At 38.3% G+C, this 16,941-nt stretch overlaps 1 protein-coding gene across 13 annotated transcripts in view; it reads right to left on the bottom strand.

The window, feature by feature from the left end:
* Positions 1 to 16,941, bottom strand: part of FAM13A (family with sequence similarity 13 member A) — a 337,331-nt gene that overhangs the window by 101,826 nt on the left and 218,564 nt on the right. Inside the window, exon 1 of one of the 13 annotated variants that reach the window (XM_019962463.2) lies at positions 1,533 to 2,186. The exons of 9 other annotated variants lie outside the window; for them this stretch is intronic. In XM_019962463.2, coding sequence (XP_019818022.2) covers positions 1,533 to 1,561 — 29 coding nt within the window. In that variant the 5' untranslated portion in view covers positions 1,562 to 2,186. Of the gene's footprint in view, positions 1 to 1,532; positions 2,187 to 16,941 lie in introns of those variants that run through there. 3 more of the 13 variants (XM_019962462.2, XM_019962466.2, XM_019962464.2) reach the window with 3 other exon arrangements.

Genomic DNA, 16,941 nt, shown 5'->3' with positions numbered 1-16,941 from the left:
GCTTTCATCAACTTAACTCCCTAAACAATATTTTAGCAGAATACAGATCTATTTTCTTAACAGTTATTATATCATTGTGCAGCTTATTACAGAGTTCAGTTCTAGAAAGGATGTGCTTAAGACACTTAAGAACTGACACCGTTATAAGAAAAAATAAGCCCCCAGCTTTAAAGCTGGAAACTACATCAAGAGTCCAAAAAGTGTACATTAGTTTTTAGTCTTCTTGCAAGTTTCAAATGCATGGCACTTCCCACTGAATTAATATAAACAAATTTCAGATCTATCCATCAATCACTTTCTGCTCCCTTGGGTTATCAATTTTGGAAAAGGAATTCCAGGGACATCCGCATCAAGTTCCATTACAGTGCAGTTGTCATTACAGCGAAAGAAAAACAATTATACCATTTTATCTCACAGGGTACATCTGCAGGAACCATCTTGCAAATGAACACTCAACTTTGGTTTGCCTTATTTTCATATTAAAATATAACCGTCTGGTAAAATGGTTTTTAAAAAAGAAATTCATTTTTTGTCTAGGTTTCCCTCTTATGGATAAACCGTATTTACTACGTGACTTTTAAAATCACTTCCATTAATAAAACTCTCTATAGTTTTCTTAGAGGAAGCATTTACATAGAATCAAATGCCACAGCATGTACAGCAGTTGTAGCTGAAATAGTATAACATGATTGGCAAAAGAAATTCTAAAAATCCTAAAACATGACCTTGGGCAACTGAGGATTTACCCCAAGCCTCATCTTCTAGTCGTGAAACTGGAGGGCTAGACTCCGTCACCTCAGAGGTGACTTTCAGCTTCAACATTCCGGGACATCTTATTCACTTAATTTACCAACAGTGATCTTTTTTGACATGCCTTTTGTTTAAACTTACTTTTCTCTTCTTTAGTATAACTCCTCCACCCCACCCCCCAATCCATATTACAACCATTAATGAACAAAACAGAGCCTTGTGCTCAATCATTCTTACAGAGCAGTTTGGTTTGTTTGTTTAAAGGTGTCATCTGTGTAATAAACCTATCTAGAATTATTCATGGGGAAATAATATCTTTACATCTAGGTCCATGTATTATAAATTACTTATTGATAGAAAATCCTTGTCTAGATATAAAATTCAATGCAGAGGGCTCCTAAAATGCATTTTTAAAAGGTCTTTCCCCTGTCGTCATCCTTCAAAATGAGATTAGAGCTCACCACAGCTTCATAACATCACTTAGAAACTCATTCAGTTTCTAATTCAGTTTTATTTTAAGCATGCTCAATATATTCTTCAGTTTCTGTTTTTCTTCAGATGTCAAAGCTATTTTCTTATATTTATTTTTATTCTTCTTCACCGAACAGTGAAGAAGATAAGAAGTTGGGCATAAGTGCCAGCATAAGAAGCAATATGTTTACATTTTTCTGGTCTTGAGTTTGCAGCAGATTACTGAAAGATGCCAAGTATCGGCAAAGTTATATAGTTTTACACCACTCAGAAAATACGGAAGAAAAAACCCAAACAGGAAAGAATACTACCTTTGCAGAGGCATGATTTCACAAGCCATCCTTGTCTGTAAATTAGCAAGGGACCCTCACAACTGTCTCTTCCGCGCCTAGTGGGGGCGTCTGTGCAGGGACCGGGTGTTCACAGCGGCTGGGCCAGGCTGGGGGCGGGAGGTTGCGCCTCACCGCCGGAGAAGCAGCTTGCTCTGCAGTCTGCCAGCGTCCCGCTGCTCTCTGCCTCCAAACTTCTTCAAGCAGTGCTATTCGATCGCTGCCTCTCTTACATTTCCACTGCAGTCCACTTTGACCTCTGTTCCAGGGAAGCAGCTGAACCACCCAGCCAATCAGAGGAGCAGCTGCTGGAGGGCTTAAAGGCGCTGCTTCTTTTGCGGCGGCTGCTGCTCCTCCCCTGGCTCCTCAGCGGGCTTGCCTAATTCTGGTAACACGAAACTTTCCTCGGAGCCCTTCCACAGACGGGCTTGTCAGTCTGGGGAAACAACCAATAACTGCGGCAAGAGCAGAGTCCCTTGACTCCTCAGTACTGAGACTGCCAACAAGGAAATCCATTTGTCAAGGAAAGACACTGCCTCTGAAACTGAAGGTTTCTGTGACAGAAGGAATAAGCTGCGTCCTATCTCTTTTCTTCTTAAAAAAGAACAAAGAAAAAAAATCAAACCACTAACACTGAAAGGCGTGATACTCTTCCAGAAGGCACGCAGGCACTCTTCTAGACCCCTGCCCTACCCATATTTATTTCCTGCTGATGTTTACACTGCGGTGGCTACTAGTCACTGGTGACATCTCCCAAGGCACGTAGCTCTCATTTCTGGGGAGAACACACGTCCTAAGACTGACTGCTCAGGGTCTCAAGGGATCAATGTGACTATTTCCCATGGAAATATTTCAACTTATTATTTCTGCATTTTATCCTTATAAAATTGAATGTGTTTATTTAAATACCCATTTTCCTCTAAGAATATCACCAGCATATTTTTGGTAGGTTGGTTATTTATTGATTTTTTTTTTTTTTTTTACAGGTAACACCAAATCAGCTTCTCATAAGGGCTGCTAAATGCCTGTTAGTTACCTAACTTTCCCTTATTTTCCTCTTCAGTGGGGAATACTAATGTGTTGTTTTAGGAACATAACTGTTAATCCATAGGTTTCAAATACTGCAGAACAAACCTAGAAATATATTTTATTAAGCTTTCCTTCACAGCATAGGACTTGCTGAGAGTTACAACAAAGCCCAGAGCATCACTTTTAGTACAAGGGCAGAGGGCCAGAGTCCACAACATTCAGAAACAGAGGGGGCTTGTATGACCAAAAAGGTATCCTTTTCCCCTGTAGTTTTCCCCAGATTTCTTACAGATCACTCATAATTCTGAATTTAGAATACAAAGCCCTACTGTAAGCATCCACTCTCCTTTGCTATACCTACTAATAAAAATATTCACTGTCTGACTAAATACTCTATCATATTTATGATGATGGATTAGTCATCCTAAAAGTTATATTTAGAAATTATGATAGAATCAATAACTAAAATCAGCCATTTAAAACAATGGAAGTTTTAAGTGTTTTAAAGTAAATTCAGAACTTACTTTTATTGAAGGTATCAGTACAGTGTTTTGATTCTAGACTTAGAAACTCTAATCGTTCTCCAGCAACAATAATCTTGTTTTACATATTTCTTACATTTTTTACCTTTCAAAAATGCATCTCTGTATCTTGCTTAACACTTCATTTCTGGAGATAGGAAATCACTGTTACATATCATGACATCATTTCACTGATGAGTAAACTTGGTACTAGAAAATGAAGCAATTTGGAAACTTCACATGGAAAGTTAGTGGCAGAACAGAAACTGGTTTCAGGATTGCTCAGGTCTGCTTCAGATCTCTTCTGTACAGCATAGTGCTTAATCTGTTCTACATGAGTTTTTAAAATATTTCATAGGATAACATATTTTTAGAAATAGTTAAAATTCAAGTGATAGAAACCATATCTTCTCTTTTAATTTTATGAATATATCAATACTGTATGGCTAAAAGAGACATAAGACCAATAATAAAGGACCCAGCATTACAAAAAATATGTTAACTCATATAATAATTTACATTCAATACATACTAGATGTAAAATACTAAATAGGAACATTCAAATTTTAATGTCAAATTTTAACATTTAAAATTTATCTGATTCCACATACATTTCCTGATAAATCTTCCTATCAACATCTCGCTAACATGCCATATTACGAGTGAGATGTCAGTGGTTATTTCTGAAAATCACCTAACACTATAACTCAGTAATTACCTGCCCTTTCAAGTCTCCATTTTTTATTTATAATAATTCCTCCTTTCACTTTTGGTTGATTTTCAGGGCATGACTAGATGATCATTTTTGAATTTATACTTGGCCCGCGGCTCCTCCTCTCAAACCACAACAGAGTCTGGATCACTGGGATAGCTTTATTACTCCACGGCCCACATCCTCATGTCAATCCCTCATTATCAGGTAGCAGAAGCTCCACTCTCTGAACCCCTGCAGTGCCAGTTTCTCAAACTTGGACTCCCGGACCACATTTCCTCCACATGCCCTGCAAGGTGCGCCTCTCATAACCAGCATACCGCGGCCTCCCCCACTCCCCCTCCTCCTCCTGAGCTCTCTCTTCAGCTCCACCTGTTTGTCCACGTCTGCGGAGGACAACCTGCACCCAAACCGACGAGCACACAGCTTTAAAAAAAGATGTGTTGCTGGCTGTCCTTAGCATTCAGTTTTTCCAAAACAGGTTCACTAGCATCCTCTGCTTCTTCACCCTGTATACATCCTGCCAGCTGGGTGACCTACTGCCAGGCTGCTAAACATTGCAAAAGAAAGTCACAGAATGCTGGCAACTGGGTAGATTAAAAAGTCCTATTTAATCTTGGCCTGAACCTCAGTACTATGTGTCTAGCTTGTAGCTGTCTTTGATCTCTGACTGCATTCCCAAAGAAACTGCTGATTTCCAATACTACAAATCTGAACCTCTCTTATGTCACTAATTACTTTGCTTCCTAAACTTACGAAGAAAGTCAAGATCATCAAATATGAGTCTATTCCTTTGGTCTCTTTTGCATTAAGTGTTGAAGTACCACCACTAACACCTAACACACACACATATACACACACACACGTCCCTTGCTTGATTCTTTTTGATGTCTTCCTAGTCTAGGGGAACACATCCACACACACACACACACACACACACACGCACGCACACACACACACACATGCACACACACGTACACCTTGCTTGATTCTTTTTGACTTCTTCCTAGTCTAGGGGAACACATCCCCACCCACAGGACTCAAACTGCTTATCCATGTATTGAATCTCATCATTTTCTCTTCTCCCCCATCTTAAGTCTGTCCCCAGTCCGACAGGCACCCTAGCGAGTGCCCCCAGCCTTGAAAGCTTTCCCTCAGCACTCCTACCCTCTGGTGACGCAGTGCCATTTGCCTCCCCTTCCCACTGACAGGCTGCCCAAAGCCTACTTCTGCTCCTCCCACTTTCCCCGAAATTACTCCTCTGCCTCACACCGATGTACTGCAGACTTCAACACATGTCTGAAACTGCTTTTGAAGCCACCAATGCTCTTTTGGTCACTTAATCTAAATGCCTTGGCTTAGATCTCGTTCTCCTCTTAACTTTTACAGAAACACCCATCTTCAGTTTTCTGAAAGTCTTTGGTTCTCTGTGATCTTCCCTGGGCATTCTCCAAGCGTCCTGATTATTCCATCCTCCTTTTATTTCATCTGTCTTCCCTCCTCTCTTATACCCTTTCCGCCTCATCTTCTAGCCCCACATCTTTCAATACAGGCACTCCATTAGAGTTTAATAAAGTGCACTCTGGAATTACGCTCCTAGGGACTGGATTCCAGCTCTACCACAGACAGGCAGCGTAAACTTGGGCAAGCTGTTTAAAAGCTCTGAAGTTGCTCTGAGGAATAAATGAGATCATGCATATAAAACACGTAAAATAGTTCCTGGCAAATAAGTGCTCAATAATTATTAGTATTATCACCCTAATCAACACGTTCAAAGCTTCATATTATCTGATTCCCCAATTCTCCTCCTCCTGGCCCCTCTTGTTAATGATGTTATGATTCTTTCTGTGCATCAGACTCAAAGCATGAGTCATCTTTACTCCTCCCTTTCCAAATCAACCAAATCTGTTGATTGTTCTGTCATGTCTCTTTACTCAGTGGGTCTTGGTCATCTACAGTATCATGATAACCTTCAGGATGATCTTTTTGCTTCCATTCAATCTCCAGTGAATACATTTCATTATTAGAGTGAATTTCCTACTGTGGTTGCGAACTGGATACTCACTGCTCTTCTGAAAAGCTTTAGGAGCTCCCAGCTACCTCTTAAATGAACTCCAATTCTTTTAATATGATGATTAAGACTGCTGATTAACCTCAATATTCTCCTCCAGATCAGCTGCTTATATCACCTAAGGAACCCAATCCAGATTTACCTGGACACCATTTTCAAATCTGTTCTGAACTTACCTATGCCAAACATCTACCCTTTGTTTAGACTATTTTCCCATGCCATTTTCTCCTGGAAAAATTCTGTGCACTCTCAGAATTAGGCAAGATGAAACAAAACTCTTACCCATTTTAACTCAGACAGCCCTTTGCCCAGCACAATGTCTCTTTAATATTTGAATTTAAATATTTTCTCCCTATTGGAAAGAAAGTTCTCCAGGTAACAATTGTATTTTTCCTGCAGCCATTACACAGAGCAGACATCCAACAGTGCTGAATGAATGAATGAATATCAATCTCTCTTCAGAGTCTGAGCATAGCTTCTTTGATTAGATTTTCACTTATCAAGCAATGTTTCTACCTACTTTTTAAACATTTCCTATTTTAGGCTTTTGGTTTGTTTTTTGTAAGTCACTCAGTCATGGCCGACTCTTTGCAACCCCATGGACTGTAGCCTGCCAGGCTTCTCTGTCCATGGAATTCTCTGGGCAAGAATACTGGAGTGGGTAGCCTTTCCCTTCTCCAGGTTTGCATCAGAGATAAAGTCGACACCTCTTTTAGATTCAAATGAAGGATAATGATAACCAATAACTAGTTAAAGAAATAAACTATTGGGGTTATACACTGGTGTGCTATCATAGAGATGCATAAAGTAAGATTCTATCCAAAACTTTCAAAATCTTTTAAGCACTTTACATTACCCAATCTCTCCCAGGCTGTCTATTTCCTTTTCTACATTTCAGCTGGCTTGCAGACTTCTAATTTTCTTACATAACTTCTTCAGCAGATTCCAAGTGTTTGGCAATAGGTTTGTTTGCACTTGTGATATCAAGAGCAACAACTGCTCCAAAAATGATGTGGCTTCATTTGTTTTAATTTCAACATCAATTTGAAGCAACTGAAGAACTGAGAACATTTCTTGGCCACATTATTTTGTTTTCATATGTTGTTTTAACATCAGATTGATTTGTTTCCTAAGAAAAAATATGTTGAAATAATTTCTTTCTTACAGGTTTGGTAAGAAAGTACTTCTCAGGCAAAGTTTCTTCCTCATATTTTTATCAATCTTTATAAATTGCACTAAAGAGCAAAACCTTCCACAAGATGCTCACACAGTATTCATAAATGGTAATGACTAAATCTGACAGGAGTTTTTGTAATTATGAAGCCAGGATTTTTAGGGTACATATAATTTAGATACCTGGTACCACTGCACAGGATTCTGACTAAACTTGCTCTCCAGCAATCAGGGTGAGAACACTAGTGAAGTCCAGGGCTCATCAGCAGATAGGATCATTATCGACCACAGCCAGTGTCAAAAATAAAGGCGAGAAGGGAGAAGAAACTGAAGGGGTGGTGCATGAAGGTTATCAGCATGTACTGAGAAGTTATGCTGTGTTCATTTTAATAGTTGTGCAAATGAAGAAGTTATCTTCAGCATGCAGATAGCAAGTGGCTGATATGAAGCTGGCATCTGAATGCCACAGCATTTCCACGATATGAAAGCTTTTAAAGATGATAAAGCATTATGTTTACTCATCAATAGCACACATTATCAACTGGCTACAGGAAAGAAATAATCCTTTCTTTTGGTCTGAGTTGTATATTTAGGTGAGTGCAAATATATTAAATAAGGGCTTCCCAAGTGGCTCAGTGGTAAAGAATCCTCCTGCAATGTAGGAGACGCAGGTTCAATCCCTGAGTCGGGAAGATCCCTTGCAGAAGGAAATAGCAACCTACTCCAGTATTTTTGCCTGGGAAATCCCATGGACAGAGGAGCCTGGAGGGCTACAGTCCCTGGGGTCACAAGAGAGTCGGACATGACTTAGCGACTAAGCAATAACAACATACAGTGTAATAATGGATGTCAGAACCAAAGACAGACAGTGGACCAGAACAAACCTCTTTTGCTACTCTGAGTCAACAGAGTATGAGAGTGAGTGAGTGAGTGCATGTGTGTGTGTGTGTTGTGTAATGGTAGAAGACAGCTTTGTTGCAGTAGGTGAAGGAAGTGGTTGGCATGGGATATTGAGGGGAAGAGGAACAAACAGAAAAGATGGAAAATTAAACTTTGTATTTTAAATTGTATTCCTCTAAGAAATAAATACATGGAAATGACAGGTAGACTATCAACTGTTTTTATGTTAAAAAAAAAAAAACTGTAGCATTTCTTAACTCAAAGAATGATTATAAAGCCTCATAAAAGATTTATTTTAGAAAGCAAAACAGTGACATTTAAAGCAGGTTCATGCTAATAGGAATAAGAAATTTCTAGTTAGGTAAACTAATTTTCTTTAGTTACAGCGGAAACAAAGATGCTTGCTTTACTTAAGGCCCAAATAAAAAATAATTAATAAAATCAACATAATTAAAATATTTCATTACTTATTTGAATTGTTTAGTATATAATTAAAGATTGCTGGAAAAAATCCCATGGGGATAGAAATTATGTAATTGTTTTTTCAAAGACAAGCTGCATGCTAAGTCACTTCAGTTGTGTCTGACTCTTTGCAGCCCTATGGGCTATTGCTGGCCAGGCTCCTCTGTCCATGGAATTCTCCAGGCAAGAATACTGGAGTGGGTCACCATTTTCTCTTCCAGGGGATCTTTCTGACCCAAGAATCGAACCCGCGTTTCCTGCATTGCAGGTGGATTCTTTACCACAGAACCACAGGAGAAGCCCCTTTTTCGAAAGACACACCTCTTTAATTCTAATGATAGATCTTGCTTTTAAAATGGTGTATGGAGTTGTTTCATTAAAACACACCTGAGGCCTTGGTGGAGCCCACAGTGGCACCCACAGTTCACTTATTTGGGTTTTAGGCTCCTGTAGAGCTGCCATAGCGGGTAGAGGGCAAGGCTGAAAGGCTCCACAGATGGAGAGGCACCACTCAGGGTTCCCCTTTCCACCCCATTGACACCTTGACTTCACTAACTGGTTCCAGCATTTCCAATACAGGCATCAAAACTTTCACCAGAAAGACTGACAAATCAAAAGACAAGTAGTTATAGTACCTACTCATGGGGAATATAGCCAAAAACTGAATATAGTATATTATAATAAATATAGTACCTACTCATGGGGAATATAGCCAAAATATTACATAAAAACTGAAAATGGAGTACAACCATTAAAATTGTATAAAAATAAATAAAAAGAAAAAAGACAATTGCAATCTATGGTACATAAATACACAATTATATAGAAATTCATACAGAAGCTCTATTTCTTCTTTAAAAAAGAATTTCTTCTAACAACAGAGGGACTGCAATCTCTTCATAAAAAGTGGTTAAAAATAAATTCTTTGAAACAACTTACATAATTGTTCTCCAACTTTCTGGGACAGGGAAAAATCCACATTTTTGCCAGATGGAATCTCAGTTAGTGACCACTGCCAATAAATAAGTGCTTGAGCACATTTTCCTGGAATGGGACTCCCTGGGCATGACTTTCTCCAAATCTCCCTCGGGAGCCCAGATAATAGCGTTTCTGTTCCCACAAAATAAGTCATGCCCTACACAACAGCTGCTACCACACCTGAGATCAGCTGCCTGAGACTGTCCCAGTGACCTTTCACCCTGTTAAATGATATTTCCTGCAGAGGCGAAGCTGACTTCAGCAGGGCTCCCTTTGAGAAATGCCAAAATTATTTACTGTGATATGGTAACTGTTTGGTAATCACTGTTGATTCTGTATCCCTCAGACATAAACTCTTCATCTTTCTGAGACATAAAATACTGACCATGAGCAAAAAATATCTCAATGGCAATACACTAGCTGGTAAAATTATTTTATCATAAAGTGGAATGCTTTGCTTTCAAGCATACAATAAATGAATAAATGAAAATATATTAAGAAAGAAAATAAGAGGAAATAGTGATCATTTGTATTACCAATAATAGGTCACATTTAAAAAAAAATCACATAAATAAAGCAAATTAACATAACAAAATAAAAACAAACTCACAGATACAGAGAACAAATTAGTGGTTACCTGTGGGGAGAGGAAAGAGAGGAAGGGCAAAATAGGAGTTAGGGGATCAAAAGGTACAAACTGTTAGGTATAAAATAAGTTAGGAGGAAATATTATATAGCACAGGGAATATAGCCACTATTTTACAATAACTTTAAATGGAGAATAATCTATAAAGATGTGAATTGCTATATTGTACACTTTAATTGTATAACACTGTAAATCAACTGTACCTCAATAAAAAAAAAAAATTAAAAATCACAGTAGTGGTGCCCTAAAGTGTCAACATCCCTACAGCATTTTAAAGGATCTGACTTTAAAATTTTATTTGAAATTCAACACTTCAGAGAACTGACCCATTGCATTAAATAACTGCATAAATATCTTCTTTTTCTAGTGCTATTCATGTGTAGAGCATTATTAGAATTCATAAATGAATCCAAAAACTTTTTCCTCATTGAATTTTAGTACGGAGATATAGAGTTAGATAACAAAATTTCAAATAAATTAGGACCTATAAATAAATACATAAAGTTAATAAAAGCAACGGTCTCCTCCAAATAGGCAATGCAGTTAATTCATTATTTAAAAAGAAAAAAATGCATTGAAAAGTGAGTTCTAATTTCATAATAGGTTTCCAAAATGTTGCTTCAGGAAGACAACTCTAAATTGTAAAATAATCCAATTTGAAAAGTCTGGAAACAACCTAGTAAAATATGTTTGGACAAATATGAGTACCTCTAGAAATATTAGCCTAGACTTCAAGTCACTCTATATGAAACAGATAAATGGGAGAGTGTGGCCAAACCAAATGATAACTGAATGGATACTCTGTCACAAAGAGAAGCTTAAATGAGATAATATTGCCTCTCTCATTTTTGGTAAGTTCACTATACCTGTTCTTTTCCATGTTCCTCACCCCTCCCCATAGTTAAAATTTTTATTAGTTAATTTCTGAATGGGAGCTTCCCAGGTTGGTGCTAGCAGCAAAGCATCTGCCTGCCAGTGCAGGAGATGCCAGAGACACAGGTTCAATCCTGTTCAGTTCCTTGGGTTGGGAAAACCCACTGGAGTAGGAAATGGCAACCTGCTCCAGAATTCTCGCCTGTAAAATCCCATGGACAGAGGAGCCTGGCAGGCTATAGTCTAGGGGGCTGCAAAGAGTCAGACACAACTGACTGCCTGAACACACACACACACACACACAGCCTCTGGATGACAGCTTTCATAGTAGGTTATGGATTTTGGTCTTTCCCACAATAAATACAGATTATACAGAACTGATCTTCCCAAAACACTACTGTAATATCAAAAAGCTTTAATTGCTTTTCATAGCTTAACAAAGTAAAACTGAAATTCTATTCACACACACAAACTGTGGAAAATTCTTCAGGAGATGGGACTACCAGACCACTTTACCTGCCTCCTGAGAAATCTGTATGCAGGTCAACAAGCAACAGCTAGAACCAGACATGGAACAATGGACTGGTTCCAAATTGGGAAAGGAGTACGTCAAGGCTATATATTGTCACCCTGTTTATTTAACTTATATGCAGATCACATCATGAGAAATGCTGGACTGGGTAAAGCACAAACTGGAATCTAAATTGCCAGGAGAAATATTAATAACCTCAGATAGGCAGATGACACCATTCTTATGACAGAAAGTAAAGAGGAACTTAAGAGACTCTTGATAAAAGTCAAAGTGAAGTCGCTCAGTCGTGTCCGACTCTTTGCAACCCCATGGACTGTAGCCTACCAGGCTCTTCTATCCATGGAATTTTCCAAGCAAGAGTACTGGAGTGGGTTGCCATTTCCTTCTCCAGGGGATCTTCCCAACCCAGCGATCGAACCTGGGTCTCCACACTGCAGACATACGCTTTACCATCTGAGCTACCAGGGAAGCCCTGAAAGTGAAAGAGGAGAGTGAAAAAGCTGGCTTAAAACTCAACATTCAAAAAACAAAGATCATGGCATCTGGTCCCATCACTTCACAGCAAATAGAGAGGGAAACAGTGGAAAAAGTGAGAGACTTAATTTCTTGGGGCTCCAACATCACTGCAGATGGTGACTGCAGCCATGAAATTAAAAGATGGTTGCTCCTTGGAAGAAAAGCTATGACCAACCTAGACTGCATATTCCAAAGCAGAGACATTACTCTGCTGACAAAGGTCCGTCTAGTCAAAGGTATGGTTTTTCCAGTAGTCATGTATGGATGTGAGAGTTGGACCATAAAGAAGGCTGAGTGCCGAAGAATTGATGCTTTTGAACTGTGGTGTTGGAGAAGACTCTTGAGAGTCCCTTGGACTCCAAGGAAATCAAACCAATCAATCCTAAAGGAAATCAACCCTGAATATTCATTGGAAGGACTGATGCTGAAGCTGAAACTCCAATACTTTGGCCACCTGATGCAAAGAACTGACTCATTGGAAAAGATCCCGATGCTTGAAAAGATTGAAGGCAGGAGGAAAAGGGTATGACAAGGATGAGATAGTTGGATGGCATCACTGCCTCAATGGACATGAGTTTGAGCAAGCTCTGGGAGTTGGTGATGGACAGGGAAGCCTGGCGTTCTGCAGTCCACAGGGTTGCAAAGAGTTGGACACGACTGCGTGAATGAACTGAACTGATTCACACATACAGCAGGGCCCTTCTGCTTCTCCATATCCACATATATTATTACCCTCTCCTTCACATGAATGGCAGGTCCAGGTTGGCTGAACTGCACATGGTCACAGATGTGCTCTGCTGTCCATTTGTTCCTGTTCAGGCATTTCTCTTAGCCTGGAATCCCCCTTCTGAACCCATATCCACTCATCCAGATAAAACTCAGCCTGTTTGGGCTTCTCATCACTGCTCTTTCGAATTCCACCACCCAAGGGATTTTATCCTCTTAAATGAGTGAAGCCATAATTGTTAAGTCCAAAGTCAGTTCAGTTGTAGCTCTATATGATTTCTCTAAAATCTAACAGTTTATATCTAACAATCTATATCTCTCTTGAAACATTTGTCATCCTTTATTTAAAATATAACAGACATTATTTCTTGTTGCAAATTATATAATCTATACTCACAGAGAAAATTTAGAAAATACAGAGAAAAAAGAATATAAAAGTCAAACACAATCCCATTACTTACATAAGCATTATTTAATATGATTCTATGTCCTTTCATTTTTCTCTATTTAGATATAATTTATATAATTACATAAAGATGGGACAATGCAAAGTATTTAATGCCAGCAAACTATGTACATAAAAATGGATGAAATGGTAAATTTTATGTATATTTTACAATAAAAGATAAGGATTATGCAGTATGTACTATTTTATTACATTACATTTAATAACCAGTAAAATATTTCTATAACATTTCTACTCCTCAAAAATATTTTTATGCTTCTTATATTCCTATCCACAATGACAAGTTTAATCATTTGATTCAAGTAGTGATTTCATAGATTTTTCCACTATAAAAGAATGTTTTCTCTTTGTAATGAAAAATTATCTGTGAGATGATGATTTGAGACTGAAAATTTAGATGCCAGATATTTGAGCATATACCTCAAAGGGAGAGCCAACAGAACTTGCTGATGAATCAGTTGAGAAAAATAGAGGAATAACAAATTTTTGGCCTCAGTAACTGGGTGAATTGGAGAAGGAAATGGCAACCTACTTCACTGTTCTTGCCTGGATAATCCCATGGACAGAGGAACCCAGCAGGCTATAGTCCATAGGTTCACAAAGATTTGGATACAACTTACCGGTTAAACAATAATTTTAAAGTCTACCATGCATTTAGTGGGGCTTCCCAGGTGGTGCTAGGGGTAAAGAGCCTGCCTGACAATGCAGGAGACAAAAGAGACACAGGTTTGATCCCTGGCTTGGGAAGATCGCCCAGAAAAAGAAACAGCAACCCAATCCAGTATTCTTGCTTGGAAAATCCCATGGTCAGAGGAGCCTGGTGGGCTATAGTTCATGGGATCGTAAAGACATGGACACAACTGAAGTGACTGATCACAGCTCGGTGAATGGTACAAACTATTAAGATGGGGGAAAACCTGGGTAGAAATGAGATTGTCTTTTTTTAGGCAGAAGTGTAAATGAGGAGTTTTGCTTTATATAGATTGAGTGTAATACGCTCATTCAATATCCAAGAACATTTATCAGGTAGCCAATAGGCAGGGCTGACATCATGGGAATATGAAATATGCAGTTTCCCATGGACAATGCACACAAAGCCCCATATCTGTTTTATGCTCTGCTGCTGCCATCTTAAAATTCTCATTTTTTTAACAGAGGGTTCCACATTTTTGCTTTGCATTGGGGGGTACCCCAAGGTTAAGTAGCTTTTCCTATCAAATGGATATAATACTTTGGAATATAATTATACTGAGAGGTTGGAGCTGGAAGTATAATTTTGGAGGTCATAGGCCTGAACGTGGTATTCAAAACTGTGGACCTGGATGAACATACCCATGATAAGCATAGCTTGAGAAGAGGTCATAGGACTGAGCCTTTCCATGTTCCAACTTTGAGAGGTCTGGAAAAGACAGATTTTGCAAACAGGACTAATAAAGGGTGTCTAATAAGATCAGAGGAAAATCAGGACAGTGTAGTATTGCAGAAGCAAAGTGAAGAAAGTGCTTCAAAACAGTCATTAGTTCGGTCAAATCCTGCTAAGAGAAGAGTAAAATGAAAACAGTAGACTGACCTTTGGATTTGGCAAGATGGAGATTGTTGGTGTTCCTGACAAGCACAATTTCAGTGGTGTGTGGGTTGAAGAAAGAAATGGGAGCAAAGGCTATGGAGACAGCAAGTACATATAATCCTTTACCAGAGCTCTAAAAATGAAGAGGGATATTGTTCCTAGGGAGGATTAAAAAATACTGAGAGCTATTATAAAATGCTTCTATGCTGATGGGAAAACTCTGGAAAGGCGAAATTGATGTCATAGAGAAAGGAAGTGATTATTCTAACTTAGTCCTTGAGTGAGTGAGAGAGAATGGGGTTCAGAGTACCAGCACAGGGTTGACCCCAGAGAGGTGCAAGTTCAGTTCACCCACTGAGAAAGAAGAGAAGGCAGAGTGTAAGGGTACAGCTATGAATACACTGGTAGATTGGGGAGGCAGGAGATAAGTCTTTCTTAATTGCTGTGTGAAATAGGACAAAATCTTTGGATTGTGCTATAACATTTTATAAATCTAAGCCATGCTTATTTCTCTACTAAAGCGAAATTCATGTTTTCAGAAAACAAATGTGGTGAGAAAAGAGCTACTATGTTTAGCTTTGTTTTTGTTATTCTAACATCAGACTTAGATGCTTGACCAAGAAACCAAAAAGACAATTTAATGGGAAGGGAATAATCTTTTCAACAAATGGTGGTGGGGGCAAATGAATATCCACATGTGAAATAATGAAACCGGACCTGTGCTTCACACCGTATCTAAAAATTAACTCAAAAGGAACGAAATATATAAATATAAAAGCAAAACTATAAAACTCTTGGAATAAATCATAGATGTAAATCTTTGTTTTTGCATTAGGCAACGGTTTCTTGGATAGGACATCAAAATCATAACAAAAGAAAGAAACAGATTAACTGGACAATAAAGACATAAAGACTTTTGTTCTTCAAATGATACTATCAAAAAAGTGAAAACACAACCCACAGAATGAGAAAATATTTGAAAATCATGTATCTGATAAAGGTTAGTATTCAGAACATATAAAGAATTTTTCCAACTCAACAATAAAATGACAAATAACCCAATTTTTAAAAAATGGACAAGGAATTTGAATGGACATTTCTCCAAAGAAGATATACAAATGGCTAATAAACACATGAAAAAGTGCTCAACATCATTAGTCATTAGGGAAACACAAATCAAAACCACAATGAGAGACCGTTCCACACCCATCAGAATGATTACAATAAAAAGACAATTACAGGCGTTGGTAAGGATGTGAAGAAACTGGAAACATCATACATTGCCAATGGGAATGCAAAATGAAGCAGTCACTTTGAGAAACAGCTTATCAGTTCTTCAAGAAATCAAACAGACTTACCATATGATCCAGAAATTCCATCCCTAGGCATATACTCAAGAGAACAGAAAATATGTCCAGAGAAAGACTTGCACACAAATATTCATACTAGCATTATCTGTAATAGCCCCAAAGTAAAAGCAATCCCAATGTCCATCAACTGATGAATTAAAAATGTGGTGTACACATTAATACAATGGGATATTATTTAAGTCATAAGGAATGACATACTGATATTTCATTCATATGAATGAACCTCTAAAGCATATGATAAGTGAAAGAAGGTAGATCCAGAAGGGCATGTATTCTGTGATTCTACTTATACGAAATGGCAAGAGTTAATGGGAGCTTCCTAGAGGAGATGAAAATTGACCACTGACAAAGTGGAATAAGGACACTCCAGATAAAGAGAACACATCAAGAAAGATACAGATGTGTGGAACCACTGGGATATATGGTTAATGTGGTTGGAATGTAACCTGGGTTTAGTAGAATAAAGAACTGTTAAAGAGTAAGTCAAAAAGATTGGATGAGCCGGGTTTCTAAAGGCCTTGAATGACTTGACATTTATTCAGTGAGAAGTCCTCTTTGCTTTTATAACATATCTATTATGTCACTTTTAAACCTTCTGCATTTCATACCATTGTTAACCACATATAAGTTGCCTCACTTAATGGACTAGGAGACCCCTGAACGTTAGAGACTGTTCCCTAGTTCTCTTTGACTTCTCAGGGCCCAGCACAAAATGTGCAGTACAAAGAATGTGCCCAATAAAAGCTTGTAGACTTAGAATTACTAAAATAATTTCAACGAACACCACAGCAGTCCTGATATACTCTGGTAATTTACATGCTACTGGGAATGATCTGCAAACATCATAAT

The sequence above is a fragment of the Bos indicus genome, chromosome 6, assembly GCF_029378745.1.
Source record: "Bos indicus isolate NIAB-ARS_2022 breed Sahiwal x Tharparkar chromosome 6, NIAB-ARS_B.indTharparkar_mat_pri_1.0, whole genome shotgun sequence".
Taxonomy (NCBI): domain Eukaryota; kingdom Metazoa; phylum Chordata; class Mammalia; order Artiodactyla; family Bovidae; genus Bos; species Bos indicus.
Note: the sequence above shows the minus strand (reverse complement) of the source record. Positions and strands in the feature narration are given on the sequence as shown.